Source organism: Lissotriton vulgaris, chromosome 1_1 (genome assembly GCF_964263255.1).
Source record: "Lissotriton vulgaris chromosome 1_1, aLisVul1.2, whole genome shotgun sequence".
NCBI classification, from domain to species: Eukaryota; Metazoa; Chordata; class Amphibia; order Caudata; family Salamandridae; genus Lissotriton; species Lissotriton vulgaris.
This window is the reverse complement of record NC_141685.1, coordinates 318,132,859-318,149,926: the sequence shown is the minus strand read 5'-3', so window position 1 is coordinate 318,149,926 and position 17,068 is coordinate 318,132,859. Positions and strand designations below refer to the sequence as shown.

Sequence of the window (17,068 nt, the reverse complement as noted above, 5' to 3'; positions counted from 1 at the left end):
TCCGGAACACTTGAAGACCAAGAACCTGGCACAAAATGTTATATAATTTCATAAGGAAACTGAAAGCCAACAGACTTCCCTGGGAACGCTGGAGACGGCAGATTTGGGAAATGAAGTATTTTGTCTTCGAATTGCTAATAATCTTCACCCAATAGTTCTGCCTCAATGTATTTCAGCTGTATAGTCATTTCTGCTTCTGTTAAATATTCGCTTCAGTTCTCAAAACACAATTTTTCCTTTTAAATTCAAGCGTCTGTTTACTGATTACTCTATTTTTTGACTTTATTGTGTTAATTACAAAGTTGTTCTCAAGCTAATAAGATAAATACGAAACTGTCAGTTTTATGAGTAATCGAACCTGAAAGGAAGGCTTATTAATCAGGTAACACTGGTAGGTTGTACAATACAACTATTCTGTTCCTTATTCAGCTTGGGCTAAATACTTCACCAACTATTCTGTATTTAGGTGTGAGAAATGTACTCGATAAACTATAATTTTGAGAGCAAAAGTAAGAAGAAATAGTAAAAATAAGCAAATAAAAACAAACATTTTCAACGAAAAAATTACAACTCAAGGGCACTGTAACAATTGAAAAGTAGGAAAGAAAAGATTCACTTTAAAAGAGGTATATCTTTAAATTTGCAATGCTCTTTCTGGAATTTAGATGTTTTGAGGATGTCCAACTTTAGCCGAGGAGCGCCGCACCACATTTTAGGATAAAAATGTACAAACAATAAATAAACAAATAAATAAACAAAAAATCACTAAAAGATGATATCCTGAGCATTTGGCATGGTTCTGGCCCTCCAGGACCAATGTGAGACAAATGGTGGTGCATTGAGCAATTAACACACCAAAGATTGAGTAGATGTAGTAGTACTTTTCAGGCATATAGCAAATTTCTCCTTCAAGCATCATGACACATATGTGGGACTCCCCCACCCTTTCCAAATCCTCTCTATTGTTCTAATTCCACTCAATATAGCAATAGTGACTTTTACCACGTGAAAGCCACATTTTATTTCCACTTATTCTGCTACTGTATTCCTTGACCTGCGATAATGCAAATCACACATGCTCCATCTGCCTTCTGTTAAAGTATTCACTTTGTAGGATTTGATTCACCTGGTGTTCTTTTTAATAGCTTACACTCACTCACATATTCATCTTTTGCACTTCTGCGCAGTTAGAACTGTCATTAGCGCGCTAGCGGGTTTTCCGCTGCGCACTGAAATTAAAAAATCGCGGCTTTCGTGACAAAGCCAGCTCATCATGCGCGCAGCGCAGGTAACACCCATGACGAGCTGGCTTTGTCATCCGCATCGAAGGGGCTATTAACATTAATATTTTCTACCTTTGCACTTCAGGTCTAATACGAATGCCACGTAGTAATTATATAATAAAAGACTCTAGATTAAAAAGGAGGGCATTTATGATGACTTAATTGCCCCATGGCCGCTTTGGAATCTGATTCATAGCAGATGGTTAGAACTGGGATACAAGAGTGACGTCTGACCATGAGGACACTATTCATCAAAGCACAAGAGATGTCTGTCAGTGTGGACATCATGCAACAATATACAAGAAATGTCTGCTGCTGAGGACTTTATGCAATAAGAAACTAAAGATGTCTGACTCTGAGAATGTGCACTAAGACACCAGGGAAGTCTGTATATGGAGAAACTATTACTATTACAAACCATAAAATGCATAAGTAAAAATGCCCCCCCAGGTGTAACATGATTTTCTATGTCAAGGGTGTTTTCATGGCACTCAGTTCTTGCAGATGTTTTTGTGCCACTGTCTTCGAATTCATTTTAACACTATCCATTTCTGCTATAATGTTTGAGTGGTACAAAATACTCAACAGTTTTGTGCTTCTCTCTCTGTTGTTTGCAGGCGCACGGTGCGGTCATCATGCAGCACTATGGAGTGAACGGCTACTCTCTCCATGCAATGAATTCTTTAAGTGCAATGTATAATCTCCACCAGCAGGCGGCGCAGCAGGCTCAGCAGCAACATGCACCTGACTACAGACCTTCTGTGCATGCCCTGACTTTGGCAGAGAGACTGGCTGGTAAGAACAACTATTTGACATTAAACTACCCCTCAGTGCATCAAAAGGTAGAAAGAGAACTTAGAACAACACGTTCTACCTCTGGGAAAATAAACAAGAAGGATTCATTATGCAAGGGGCAGCTCTCCTGTCAATCATGAAAACCTTCCCTGTTCCCACCGCCCATGGGTGCTCCACAAAGAGAACCCCCTTCTCTACTTTTTACCCAAATATATGGCATGTCAAATATCCTCCACTAATACTTGACGTTCAACACTCTGTTGATCCACTGGTAGGTTAGCACTTTAATTAAAACCCATCATGTCCCATTGGGCATTTTCTGTGACAACACAGAAAACTGTAATTTTAAATTATGGGATTGTATTCTTGTAATAAGTATTTGAAAATGACATGTATATTTACTGTAGTATGTGGACACAGCCTTTGAATTCTTTGCGGAAGTGATTACACAAAGGTGATCCAACCTGGGGAACAATAATCACTTGTTTTTAAGAGTCAATTATAACCTTCCCATCATTTCCCACGTTCTGTTCCAAAGGATATTGGACATATTTTTGTCACTTGTGAGCATAACCTCGAATAAAAGACAAACTCGGTTTTAAGCAATATCAGTGGCATCAATCTGATTTCTGGCTCTAGAAGATTTTTTTAAATCAGTTACTGCCTAATATTTGCCACTTTGTGAGCCTATGAGGAGGGTTTGCAGGAAAGTGCTAGAGTAATGACCATCAGCAGTAATATCACTACCACAAGGTAATGCAGAGGTATTTAGAGGTTTGTCTATAAAGATGCGGAATATCCATTGGTAACAATGTACAGACAGCAAATTCTACATCTTAACAGAAGAATTTTACACTGTCCTGTAGTCGTGTAGTCGTTGAGCATTACCTGTAATTATTGTCAAACCTTCAATTCAGGGCATCTGTAACCCGGATAGCAGATATTTCTATTGCTCCACTGCATTACCAGAAAAGTTTGAGCAAGGGAAATATATTTAGTAACATGGTGCATTGCATTTGAAATCCATCAGGTGATCACAACATTTTAAGTCCTTTAAGGACATATTGATTTGTGAAGGTCATGTAAGAAACTGATGACTTGGTAGCAATGTGTTATTTTTAGATATTTGTATGCAGGAACCTTTGTGTTGAGCTGTTTCACTATTTCCAATAATTAAATTGGCCACTTGACTTGTTTTCTAACGGCTGTACATTTCAAGACATCATCCTGGAAGCCCGGTATGGATCTCAGCATCGCAAGCAGAGGCGCAGCCGGACAGCTTTCACCGCCCAGCAACTGGAGGCCCTGGAGAAGACGTTCCAGAAGACGCACTACCCAGACGTGGTGATGCGGGAGCGGCTGGCCATGTGCACCAACCTCCCGGAAGCGCGAGTGCAGGTACCCACATCCTCCATGTTTATTCGCAAGTGTAGACTTTACATATGTTAGGTTCTTGTGACTACTTGTGTGTATCATCGCTTCAGAGCTGAATTATATATATATATATATATATATATATATATATATATATATATATATATATATATATATATATATATATATATATATATATATATATATATATATATATATATATATATATATATATATATATATATATATCAACACAGTTGCAGGTTTTGCCCAAAGCGGAGAGACCACAAGAGGTTTCAATTCAGCTTGTATTCCTTTAATGTCAGCTTGCCAGCAGGCTCTGCAGCAGTAAAAGATCCCAAAGTAATTAATTTCGCCAGACGCGTTTCGGGACACACAAAGTCCTTTCATCAGTGGCTTTGGTTTAAAAGGGGAAACAGGAAGCACGTTTTTCTACGCACCAGATCAATTAACACACACCTGCCTGAAAGGGCGCGGCCGTATGCACAGCCTTCTGGTTGTTGAAGTGCGCTGAAGTTTTCACCAAGTGGGCGTGCTGCCCGAGTTCACAGTGAAACACATAGTATTTCCCAAGTGGGTAGGAATAAATTGCCGTGCATTGTCTGCTATGCTCTTGCGCTGTCATAACAAGCGATCTGGCCTCCTCCTGCCAGGCGCCAGATCACCTCCTTCCCTGATGCTGATGTCAGTCATATCAGCTCCGGAGCCGCTCATCAGCGGTGGGCCAGATCGCTTGTTATGACAGCGCAAGAGCATAGCAGACAATGCACGGCAATTTATTCCTACCCACTTGGGAAATACTATGTGTTTCACTGTGAACTCGGGCAGCACGCCCACTTGGTGAAAACTTCAGCGCACTTCAACAACCAGAAGGCTGTGCATACGGCCGCGCCCTTTCAGGCAGGTGTGTGTTAATTGATCTGGTGTGTAGAAAAACGTGCTTCCTGTTTCCCCTTTTAAACCAAAGCCACTGATGAAAGGACTTTGTGTGTCCCGAAACGCGTCTGGCGAAATTAATTACTTTGGGATCTTTTACTGCTGCAGAGCCTGCTGGCAAGCTGACATTAAAGGAATACAAGCTGAATTGAAACCTCTTGTGGTCTCTCCGCTTTGGGCAAAACCTGCAACTGTGTTGATATATATATATATATATAGGATATTGTTATGTGTAATAGGAAAGCATTACAATATCCTACATTTATCTATATGATGTGATTCTGTGTCATATCTGAAGGTAATAGGCGTGAAGCCAGCAGAAAATAAAGCAACCACCTTTCTGTGGCTGATAAAATAAGCTCTCCAGGCCTGAGTCAATATAGTTTCTCATTTACTTAAATAAACTGGAATCCTGTGTTTAGTCAAATCTTTGGGGCGTATTCACAAACTGCATTTTTTTAGAACATCAGCAGTACACCTAACGTACTACAAAATGGTATTCGCAAATTTACGAGTCTATATCTCCACGTCCCATCTTTTTTATGGTGAGATCCTCTCACATGTTTGTTTATGCCGTAGCCATAAATATGGGAGGGACAAGGGGAAGGAGCTGGAAAAACTTATTACTAAATGCATGGAGTTTAGGGAGCATTAAAGAGGTATTTAGGGAAGGTCAGTAAGGGGTTTAGGCAAGGACATGCAACACCTCAAAAAGAGTAGACCCATTGTTTTTCACAAAGTGCACTTCTAAAGTAAGTAAATCACTCCAGCTCAGAGCTGGAGTGAGTTCAGCATCACACATAGCCAACAACTGACACTGCAACACCTTCCCATAGAAAATAATTGTGCTAGGAACTTTAAATATAACCAGAAGGAAATAATATTAAATGTAATTGTTTAAAATAAATATAATTTAATGTTGAAAAATATCTAAAAATGAGTCATATTTATTATTTTATTATAAACTATTTTATAACCTCTTGGAATTCATACATTTGTGTAATAATCATTTTTTTATTTGATATAATTAAATTAATGATTTCTATACATCACTATTAATAAATATTAATCCCTAAAAAAATGAGTTTTTTGCTTACAGTGGGAATTAATTTTTTATTTAAACTATAAAAAAATATTTTTATTTAATATATTTAAATTAATTAAGGATGTAATTCAAATTAAGTTATAGAGCTTTAGCTTGTATATTTTAAATAAATATATAGCATTAATTTACTTTAACATTAAAATAGTTTTGCTGTGTTTTAGTTAATTAAACTTTTTTACTTTTTCCTATACATTACCACACAGAGCCCACAGTCAGGGTGGAGAGCTTGCTACGTTAAAGTATAGGGAAAACCTTTGCTCTTCTCGTTTTCTGCATCTTGTAGTTGATATTTGTATGAATTGGTTCTCTCTTTAACATCTATTCATTCATTCCTTCTGTGACATAGGTTTGGTTTAAGAACAGACGCGCTAAGTTCAGGAAGAAGCAGCGCAGCCTGCAGAAAGAACAGCTGCAGAAGCAAAAAGACTCTGAGGTCAGTCACAGTGAAGGAAAGAATGATGAGCCTGCACCGGAAGCACTAACCTCTCCATCGGAGCAGGAAACGCCACACAGTGCAAAGAGCGAGGCACGCGCGGAACTGAACCTGACTCTCTCAGACCAGTCTGGCATCGAATCAGCAGCAGAAGACAATACAGACCGAGAGGAAGACTTCAAGACCCCTCCCATAGAGCTAAAGCCAGACAAAAGCACTAGTGCTGAGGGCAAGTCCTTCCATAGCAAGCGAACAAGTCCAAAATTAGGTGAGTGGACCAAAGGAAGTTGTTTTCATTCCATGACTGTAAAAAATATTCCAACCAAAAGTGATAAACACTCGCAATCTTCTAAACATGTTTCACATTGTGAGGGGGCCACAGAGGATCAGTGATTTGTGCAGAGCATTGCTTGTGAGGTATTTCTACACCCCCCCCAACCAAAAAGCAAGCTAAAACTTCTCACTCCGTCGCCAATGTACTGGGAAGTTTTCACATGTTATAGCGGACATCCATACATGCCAACATTTTGATATTGGGAAACAGGAGATTTTGAAAAAGAAATCGTGGGACTGTATTTTCCCCATTGACTTATGTTGAAGCACAGGCAATTTCAGGGGGGAGACAGTCTCCTGCCTGAATTGGGTCTGCTGGCATGTACGGACATCGGCTGTACACGAGCTGGAAACCCACTCTATGGTGGGGGTTCCAGCCCACCTTATGATCCATTGTGTGATCCATCACTTTCTTACCAGGTACCGGTGTGAAGGGAGCCAATATTGCGTGAAACACAATGGAACCATGTATGTTGGCAGGCCGGACAGTACAATACTGTGGTGGAAATTCACCATTTAAAGAATAGTTTTGCAGCCAAGCTCCATGGCAAAGTATTTCCAAAAATGCTGTTTGGTTGAATGTTGCTATTTTTTTCAGATATTTGCTCCCAAAAACTATATTGTGTGAAATGTAATTTTAGTAGCTTCAAATAAAAACAATTCAGGAATTTATCATTCAGAAGGGTTAACCATGTCTGCAGGCCCTATTAAGTGACCCAGCTGATGTTCTATGGGTCTTCAAAGTGCATCTGCAAAATTACATTTCAGGATATCATGCGTGAAAGCTTCACAGGTGATTTCTCTGAGAAACATCCTCAAACATCCTGCAAATGAGACACTCTCCTCATAGAGTGGCACAGAATATGCACTGCCCACACTGTTGGCCCTCTCTGACAGAAGAGGGCAAGGAGAGTCCCATGAATCAGCGTTTCCAGTCTGAGAACCAGTCTGTGACAGCTTCTCCACAAATATTTAGTTGGGGAGAAGAGAATTGCAGAACTTTTGCAGTACTATGATATTGATAGGGGTGGGCTTACGGCTATTCTAAGCTAGTTTAAGTTGCAAAATGTATCCTATGGGCAAAGGCAGAGCTTTTCAACTTTGCCTAATTTACTGGAGCATAGTTAAAGTCTCATTAACCCACCAATGAAGTCTTCCTACTCCAATATGTCATAATCATCAAATTTTCTTTCTTCGATTTGCAATAGCAATCATAAAAGCACAGTTTAAACAATTAAAACTGTCAAAAAAACTTCTATGAATACATGAGCAAAGCAGATGCTACAAATTCATGATAAACATCTAATGAAAAGGGGGAAATGGTTGTGAATGAACAGTGTATTGGCTCATCATAATAAAAATTAACAAACAAATACCTCAATTGTAGGGTCTGCTATGGCAGTAGGAAATATTGGGGGCCACCAAAAACCATTAATCTAATCATCATCATCATAAATAAAAATTATAAAATTTGTGTATACAATTATAAAAAGCAGATTATTAAGACAACATATTAATAAATGCTATAACACAGACATACAAATATTTTCACAATTCAGCAAAATACACCCCTGCCAGAAACCGGGATAGAAAGCAGCAGACTGAAGGTACAATAAGTCTGGTCTCACTTGATTAAAATTCAAAGGCACAAAGAGAGGGCGAACATACTTTTGTCTTAAGGCAGACCAGTTAGGATAAATAAAAATAATGTTAAAGTGCATTAGTCACATCACATGTGCAAAAAAAAGGGCAGTCTCCTGGTTTATGCCACCCTATCAACAACTGCGGAAACAGGTTTACTCTAAAGTACGTTAACAGTCTTCTGTGTTGGGTTGACATTTCCAGAGTTAGATACAATTCCATTTTATTTGTAGATTTCACCATCATAAAGTGCTTGTAACTGTCTTTATGTTGGGCCACTTAGAGCCTTACCTCTCTTGTGGTTAAAGGCCTCTTTGACCCAAGCTATGTCCGAATTACAGATCAGCTCTGGGGTGCCTAACAGAGACAATATGTCACATAGATGGGACATTCTGTAGAAGGAAATTGCTGTGAAGACTGCAGTCCTCCCACAGTTACCCAGTGAGAGATGCCGAGAGGGTCATACGAGATAGTGCAGAGTCCCAAAAGCAAGAGTACATGGCTTTGGACTTCATGATGGGGAGTGGCCGGTGCACAAGACAAGCCTATCTGGGCAGTTGCAAAACCTTGCAAGGTGTGCAGCAGTTGTCAGGGGGTTTGGTACATTGGAGGCATGAGGGAAGAGGTGGGGATGGCTGCCAATTGGCACCAGCCCCCGCTGCCCTCAGTGGTTCCTTATATGAATCGGAACATTTCTTGATATTTCAGGGGGTCCTTAAATCTGCCACTTTTAAAATAAATATTGTGAGTTTCACACTACTTTAAAACCAGCATGCTCAAAGCCAACAGGACTGTCCTTGGCAAGTGGATGTGATGTTTTTTTGCTGCAACAATAAGCCACAGAAATGAAGAGCAGAAAAAATATCCCAATTTAGAAGTGTCCGCCATATGCTTTCAATAAAAATTGCTCAAACATTTAATAGAATAAAAATGTGCTTCCTAGAAAGTATGTGCAACTTAAACAGATTTATAAAACCTTTTAAAATTTAACACACATCAAGGAAAAAAGTATATATTTCCACAAAAAAAGATGCTATTATCTTTGAACTACTGTAACATGAAGACACCGTAAGCAGACAAGGATGGCTAAACAATACCCAATAACGTTAAAGAATAGGAAAAACAGACCATGAGACCTGGTTCTGAAGTGCAGTTCTTTCAAAGTGGATGTGCTTATGTGATCAGGGATAATGCAACCACGTGCAATGCAAGAGAGCCAATTGCTGAAGTGGGCTAACTCATTGTCTCATGCTGCACTGCACTCATGGAACACTGCACACCCCCAAAAGTCCCTGGGTGGGCCAGATTGCTTGGAGTCTCCCCCGTACCTAAAACGGCTTTTAAAAGCTTGGAAGTATGATTGGATACAACCCTATCCATGGATACTCAAGCAACTAAACTTGCAGCCTGCTGCTGTGGGATCCTTAGAAGGCTGCGAAAAATTCTTCACATGATCCTCCCTCTTTCCAGGAGACTAGTAGTCCAGGCACTGATTCTTTCCTTCCTGGACAACGGAAACTCGCTTTATCTGAGAACTCCAAAAGCAGTATTTCGTAAACTACAAGTGGTGCAGAACGCAGTAGCTAGGATCCTATCAAACATCCCTAGACACTTTTCAAAACGTAAGTACGTCAGGCTATATCTAATCTCCATTGGCTCTCGGTTGCCCAAAGGATCAATTTCATAGCACTGCACGCAGAGCTTTCCCAAATCAATTTACAGAGGTCAGATTGAAAAATTACAAATATCAATTTATCTGACTTAACCTCATTGGGATCTGTGCATGATTTATCTCAATCAACCTTATGGTGAGACATGAAATGAACGATCAAAAATGAAAAAGCAGCAACACGGGAAATCTTTTGTATCAAAAGATTCTTTTATATATACAAATATTAAAAATTCAAAGGGTACAAATCATCTCGTAGATTTAATCAAAAATTCAAATGCCAAAGGAAGAAATAAATTGTCCAATTCCACATCCGAATAAAAAGTCCAATCAAATCAATAAATAACAAGTGACTCCTATTGTTCTTAATAGTGAAAGCCAAATGCGTAGTTAATAATCAGCGTTGAGATGGACTTAACAGTCGACGTTTCGGTCTTATGTTGTTTACTTGCAAGACCTTCTTCAGGACAACATATATTTGTAATGGTGACCCCCTATAAAGCCATAATGTAATTCATTACTGTCATACATTTCATTTGGCTTTCACTATTAAGAACAATAGGAGTCACTTGTTATTGATTGATTTGATTGGACTTTTTATTCGGATGTGGAATTGGACAATTTATTTATTCCTTTGGCATTTGGATTTTTTATTGAATCTACGAGATGATTTGTACCCTTTGAATTTTTAATATTTTCATGTATAAAAGAATCTTTTGATACAAAAGATTTCCCGTGTTGCTGCTTTTTCATTTTTGATTGTTCATTTCATGTCTCACAATAAGGTTGATTGAGATAAATCATGCACAGATCCCAATGAGGTTCAGTCAGATAAATTGATATTTGTAATTTTTCAATCTGACCTCTGTAAATAATTTTTTCAAACAAATTCCCTTGCTGGTATTTTTTAATTTACATTAACTGCCCAAGCCTGCAAGGGTATATTGGGTCACCCACCATTTGTTAGATTTTTCTGAAATCAGGCCCCTCCATCTCCCGACATCTGATCGTTCCATGCAAACCGGGGAGAACTCTTGGATCTTCTAATACACTACGGGCTGTGGCCCCTCCCGTCAAAAGGGCTAGGAGTGGAGGCAGTTCTTCCAGGTATAATGTAGATAAACTCCAGAACAAGCCTCCCATCAGCCTCAGACAGTTGATAATGAACTGACCTTTAGAAAATGGCTTAAAACTCTGGGGCATATTAGCAGGAACCTCGTTAAACTTATCGCCATTTTAGCGGCAGGAAACTGCCACTAAAACAGTGATAATGGGCTTACTAATACGAGTTATAGAATTCCAATAGAAGCCCAAGTTGGATGTCCTGCATATCTAACCTGGGCTTCTATTGGAATTCTAATGCATATTAGCAAGCCCATTATCGCCGTTTTAGCGGCAATTTCCTGTCGCTAAAACAGCGATAATTTTAACGAGGTTCTTTCTAATAAGCCCCTCTGTCTTTGAGAAAGAAACCCCATGGAGGCTACTACCACAGTCCACATTGCTCAACTAGCGCTGGTATGCCCACGGGTCTCCATGTGCTCAACACATTTATATAATATAATAATAATCATGCTGCATCGCGTGGTGGACAGTAGCAACATTTGAAAGGCAGTTGAACAGACCAATGGATGAAGAAAGCTTAGCAAAAAGTCCTGCTATGTATGTTTTTATGTTTGTATTTTTATTTATGCTTTTTTAATTTCACGCAGTTCGTGGGACAGCTAAAGCTGTCTCTGGCCATACTTAAAAAGAACTAGCAAAGATATCGTATGCCCTTGCCAGGCGATATGGTTTTGGCTGCACAATGTAGCACTACATCATAAACCCTTGGTTGCAATATGTGCGGTGGTGGGTGAAGGGCTGGAAACCCGCATAAGGTTTGACACAGTTAAGAGGCCTATGCATTGATAGGGTTCCCAGATCACCCCTTAACAGCTGGCAGCCTCTCGTGGCTGTCATTCTAGAGGGAATATTCATACACACTTAAATATATGCTCAGCGCACACTAGCAACTAGTGTGCCCTGGGCTAACGTGTACCAGGAGCAGAGGAAAGTGTTTTCCCTAGTTCAGAGTACCCCAGGGTACACATTGCGTAATATGGCCCTGAGGTATTTTAGACTTGCAAATTGGCGAATGGCCAATCATTTTTTACAAGCACTTGTGCTTCCATGTCTTTGTGTGTGCTTTTTAAACCAAAATGTCCTTAGTGAAAAGGGGCATGTTGATGCACCGGCACATTACCTATTTTATGTGAGGTGTAGTAATATACACTGGGGCATATTTTCCAAAGTCTGCTGCCAAGGAAGAAGTGTGCCTGCTTGTGGTAAGTTACCTGCATAAGATACTGTCGCAGATTTTGGTGTGTGTTCACCATGCTTTTTCAGGGGCATGCTGCATGGAGGCACTCGACCTACCACAAAGATTTGGGTTCAGTACACTGTGTATGCTGGCACACTGGTTCTACACACAGACACACATACCTTTTATGTGTGTTGACCTAGTAAATGCCTTTGTCTACTTTTGATACGCATCATACACATGATCCATGAGATCAGGCTTATTAGAAAGGACCTCCTCATTGTAACCTGCCCATGTAAGATGTTCAAAGCAAGAGACATGCTAGCATTGGTACATCTTCTGTAATGGGACATGTGACTGTAGAATGTGAACTCTACCTGTTACCTGGGGAATGAGCATGTGAGTCAGGCACCATCCCCTTGTGAATATGCCTGGAAATATGTCTCCAGCATACATTGGTGTCACAGAAGTGGGGTTGGTGCCCCTCAGTGTAAGATTTTCTTAGTCTCAGACCTGATGGTGGGTTGAAATGTTTGTTCTCTGACTACTGCGTCTATATACAATTACAGCAAGTGGAATGTAGTTTTGTGAACTCACCCCAGAGATCAAGTGTTGAATAATCATGGAGTTGTTGCATTCTATCAATGAACAAATGGATGGCATCAGTTCTCAGTAACCGCACAGTCATCTAAGCACTGTGTAATCTTTATGTGAAGAGGGATGCCACGAACATGGGAGTTTGCAGCATAGTATTAAAACCCAGACACAACACAGCACGTACATCTTACCATCTGGCTGAGTAGATTTGTGTATGTGCAAGATTTTGCCTCTTGGTGTTGCTGTAACAGTGATTTTGGATTTTTTATATATTGCAGACTCTCCAGTGAGCTCTTCGGTGACTCCTTCTTCCAGCAGTGGAATGCCCCCTACTCACTCCTATGCCTCCTCCCCCCTGAGTCTTTTCCGCCTCCAGGAGCAGTTCCGGCAACACATGGCGGCCACCAATAACTTGGTCCATTACTCTTCCTTCGATATGGGGAGCCCTCCTGCGGTACCATACCTGGGAATGAATGTCAACATGGCACCCCTAAGCTCCCTGCACTGTCAGTCGTATTACCAGTCACTCTCCCACGCCCAGCAGGTATGGTCTACCCCTATCCTGCAGGCCTCTAGCAGCCTCCCAAGCCTGAACAGTAAAACTACAAGCATTGAGAACCTGAGGCTGAGAGCCAAGCAACACGCTGCGTCCCTTGGACTGGACACTTTACCTAACTGACCGCAAGACAGGGTGTGGGACTGGTCTTAAGACTGGCCATTGGAAGGAGTACCCTGGCCCTCAAGGCGATCTCCTTCAAAACTATACAGCCCTCTTAGTGCTGTTTCTTGATGGAGGCCATCTTTATATGATGAAGTCTCTGACCAAGTTCTGAGAAGCCTTATGCACAAGTCAGGCACTGACTCCCTTGCAAGTATTGGTATAGAAGGCAAGAAGAATGTATTCAAGTTGTGTTTGTACCCATAATGAAGAAAGTAGAAGCATTTTGGGTGAACATATTCTCAAGAACTGGTATGAGAAGACATTTGTGTGCAATGGTGATTAATGTACAAGTTTCCTTCAAAAAATGTATCTGCAGCTTTGTACATAGAATAAAACGTGGGCCATGTCCTCCAGTTGTGTGTAAATGTCAGTGTTGCCTTATGCACATTGTGGTGACCTACTCTGTATGATTTCATTTCTGGCTCTATCTCAAAATGACATTTCCTGAATGGTATCCCAGATGTGTAGGTGGTGTTATTCAGCAAAATGAAAATATGTATGGATTTCTTTTACCACTGAATGTTTTTAGTTCAAACTTCAATTATGCCATCTGTGTGAAAAGTTAAAAGCTGGAGACCAAGAAATTACATTGCCTCATTTTCCTGTTGTAGCACTTCTGTGGCCTAGTGACTGCCTCTTTTAAGCACTTCCATTAATTTCCCATTTTAGAAGTATTCTAGTGAAAAAGGTCTAAAAGGGTCAGTGACAAAACTATACGAAAGCACTGGATCTTGTAAACCATACAGATTGAAGAAACAGTTACGTTCGCAATTTAAATACATACTCTTCTATTTATAAATTATGTATATTACATTTGAAATTTATAGTATGTTTAATGTAACAATAAAAAAGCTTGTATGGCTCAAACTGAATTCACGTAGCAGTTGTACTCTCATTTCATTGACTAGTTTAATGAAAATTATCTGCATCTGTCACATCTGCCAACAGAAATTTGTGAAATCAAAACATATCTTGACATTTCATTGGCAATGGCAGTGCATCTGGCTTATAACTGATAATGCCAATAAAGTTATTTGTGTTTGGAATACATGAACTCACCATACATATTCTCTGACACTCCTTGCGTTTATCAATGCATGCAACCACCCTCCTTCTTGCATTCACTCATCCACAGTACAACACACAAACCCAGCAAGCATCTGCAAGTGAAAATCAAAGAATAAATGAAGAAATAGATACAAAATGGTGCCTAAACAGGATGGACCTATGCTTGCTACACAGAAGTAGACGCTGGATCTACCAAACAGCTCCTTAACTGCCTTCAAATTATCCAGAACTCGGCTTTAGACTCATCTTCAACCTTCCCAGAAGTGCCAGCATCAGGTTTCACCTCAGAGCCCTCCACTGGCTCTTAAACACATATTTTTGCAATTTTGTCAAGTACGGGGTGACAAGTGTCATCACTGAGGAGGGTGACAAAATGGCAATGTTTTCAACACATATTTTTGCCATTTTGCCAAGCCGGGGGTGATAAGAAACTTTCCGCTCCGGGTACCACCTGACCTTGCTAGGCCACTGGGGGAATCACACACCTTCTGCCCAATAGATAGCTTGCCTGTAGTGTAAGGTGAACATGTGAGAGTATTTTAAGCCCTCTCTCAGCACTAATTCTCAAAACTCTTTTTCTGGTTATCAATTAAGGTCTGGTAACAGAAAAGCCGTTAATCCAGACCTACAAAGTGAAATATTTGAACTATTTTGTGGTACCTGTTTTCATAGGTGTTCAATGAAGCTGATGAGGCTATCCAGCAGGTTAAGTTCTCACTGCTTAGGTGCATTATGTATATAAAAAGTATGTTACCTGTATAAATAGGGTTACATCCAGGAATAGTTGAATTACCTTACATGTTCTAGAAGGATTGGTAGCATTCTCTAAGCACAATTACCCGTTATTATTTTTTATATATGTTTAATTCACAAACAGTATTACATTTTGTGTTGTATTTAAGCAAAGTCTGAAGAGGATATGAAACTAGTTACAAATAGGATCATGGCAATAACGCACCTAATCGTCTTTAGGGTCTTCAACTAAAGCCCCTCTTTCACTACCTTGACAGAACCCAAGCACCATTTTTGTTCACATTTCCTCTTTCACTATCGTACTAGGACTTAATTAATATTGTAGATACTTTTTCATAATACCTTGGTATTGAAAAGTAATCATGAAGCTATTTCTTGACTGCAGTACAGGACTGGATGGAAGAACAAATGGTATTGTGCTTGTTTGGGAAATATTATCATCCTGCCACCCAATAACAAATATCCCAAGATTACATATGTGAAGTGCATCAAGAAAGATCCATGTACATTTAACTTTACTACCAGTACAACACATCAGTCACCACCTTTGGAGTTTATAATAATGAGGGGTGTTTTTTAGGCCCTGTTGTGTGGCCATCAGATGTATATGGATGAATTTGCTTCCTGTTGGTGCGAGGCGGACGCTGGTGCACGCCCTTGTAACCTCACGACAAGATTATGCTAACCTTCTCTATCTGGGGACCACGGTTAAAGGTCTGAATCGCCTGCAGGTGTTACAGAATGCCGCACCTCGGCTGGTACTGAGGCTCCCTAGAAGAGCAGCCTCCAAAGCCGCCTTGAAAACTCTCCACTGGCTTCCTGTCAGGAAGAGGATTGCTTTCAAGGCGCTATGCATGTGTCACCGCATTATTGGGGCAAGGCGCCCATCCCTTTACTGAGCCTTATCACACCTTACAGACCAAATCGGACACTCAGATCCACTGGTGTTGGCTTGGTAGCTGTTCCCAAAATTAAGAAGGTGCGAATGGGAGGCAGATCATTTAGACACCTTGCAGCTAAGAGCTGGAACAGGCTCCCGATGGAGCTGCGTCTTGAACCTTCAGAGGCTAAGTTCCGTAGCGCTCTTAAAACCCATGTGTTCCGCTCTACACTTGATTAGTGGCTTGCTGGCCTCTTTACTGTCTCTCACCACAGCGCGGGGACACGCCGGTGTGCGTAACCAGGCGCTTTAGAAATTTCCTTAATAATAATAATAATAATAAGTCAGCAGAGCCCCTGGCCTCTACTATAGGTATGAAAAATGTGCCTAATTTTCTTTTAAGTGATTACATGAAATTTTGGGGAAGTTATGCGAAATTCCGTGAATGCAAATCCGTCATTTAAAGCTGTATTTTAGCATGAAAAAGACCTTGAGTCAGTCAGTCAGTCAGTCAATTTTCTTTATTCGATTATTGAAAACCATAAAAGAGCAAGCAATGTTACATACCATGATTACATACACTTTCATTGAAGCACAAAACATTTTAACAAATTTAAAACATTCAATCAATATTGTAAAAACAGGTATACTACAATACAACATACATAAATATCTAAAAAAGCTAAAACGAAGGATTTATAAAAGCACTGTTCATTTAGGTAAATAGAAAAGAGAGGAAGTTCATTTTTCAAAGATAAAGTGCCTGTGCCTTGTGCGGTGCTTATTTAGACGTGCGCCTGCAACCAAAAAACTAGCCACTGAAAAAGCTACTTTTACATTAGGGAGGAGTTGCAAAAACAACAGGGCTGGTTTAACCTGAATGAAGCCCTGGTGACGTAAAATAGGAAGCAGATAACTTTTCCTAATCTTAGTGTAATGTCCGCAGAACATAGTAAAGTGCATCGTATCCTGTATTGAGAAGTGGTCACAATCACATGGATCGGCATCCTCTGGTCGCGACCAAGTTCTAAAGTTACCCAGTACAAAATGGATTAAATCAAAGCGGAATCTCGTTAAGAGAAAGCGATGATAAGAATTTGTAGTAAAAATGAGATAAGGTTCCATTCCTGGAGCTAAGGAGAGCATACACTGTTTCC

At 40.1% G+C, this 17,068-nt stretch overlaps 1 protein-coding gene across 1 annotated transcript in view; it reads left to right on the top strand.

Moving 5' to 3' along the window:
* The window catches only part of DMBX1 (diencephalon/mesencephalon homeobox 1), a 42,601-nt gene extending 28,628 nt beyond the window's left edge, over positions 1-13,973 (top strand). Inside the window, exons 2-5 of the mRNA XM_086936162.1 lie at positions 1,901-2,076; positions 3,281-3,476; positions 5,861-6,215; positions 12,768-13,973. Of these exons, the coding sequence (XP_086792288.1) occupies positions 1,919-2,076; positions 3,281-3,476; positions 5,861-6,215; positions 12,768-13,168 (1,110 nt within the window). The 5' untranslated portion in view covers positions 1,901-1,918 and the 3' untranslated portion in view covers positions 13,169-13,973. The remainder of the gene's footprint in view (positions 1-1,900; positions 2,077-3,280; positions 3,477-5,860; positions 6,216-12,767) is intronic.
* The last annotated feature ends 3,095 nt before the right edge of the window (positions 13,974-17,068 follow it).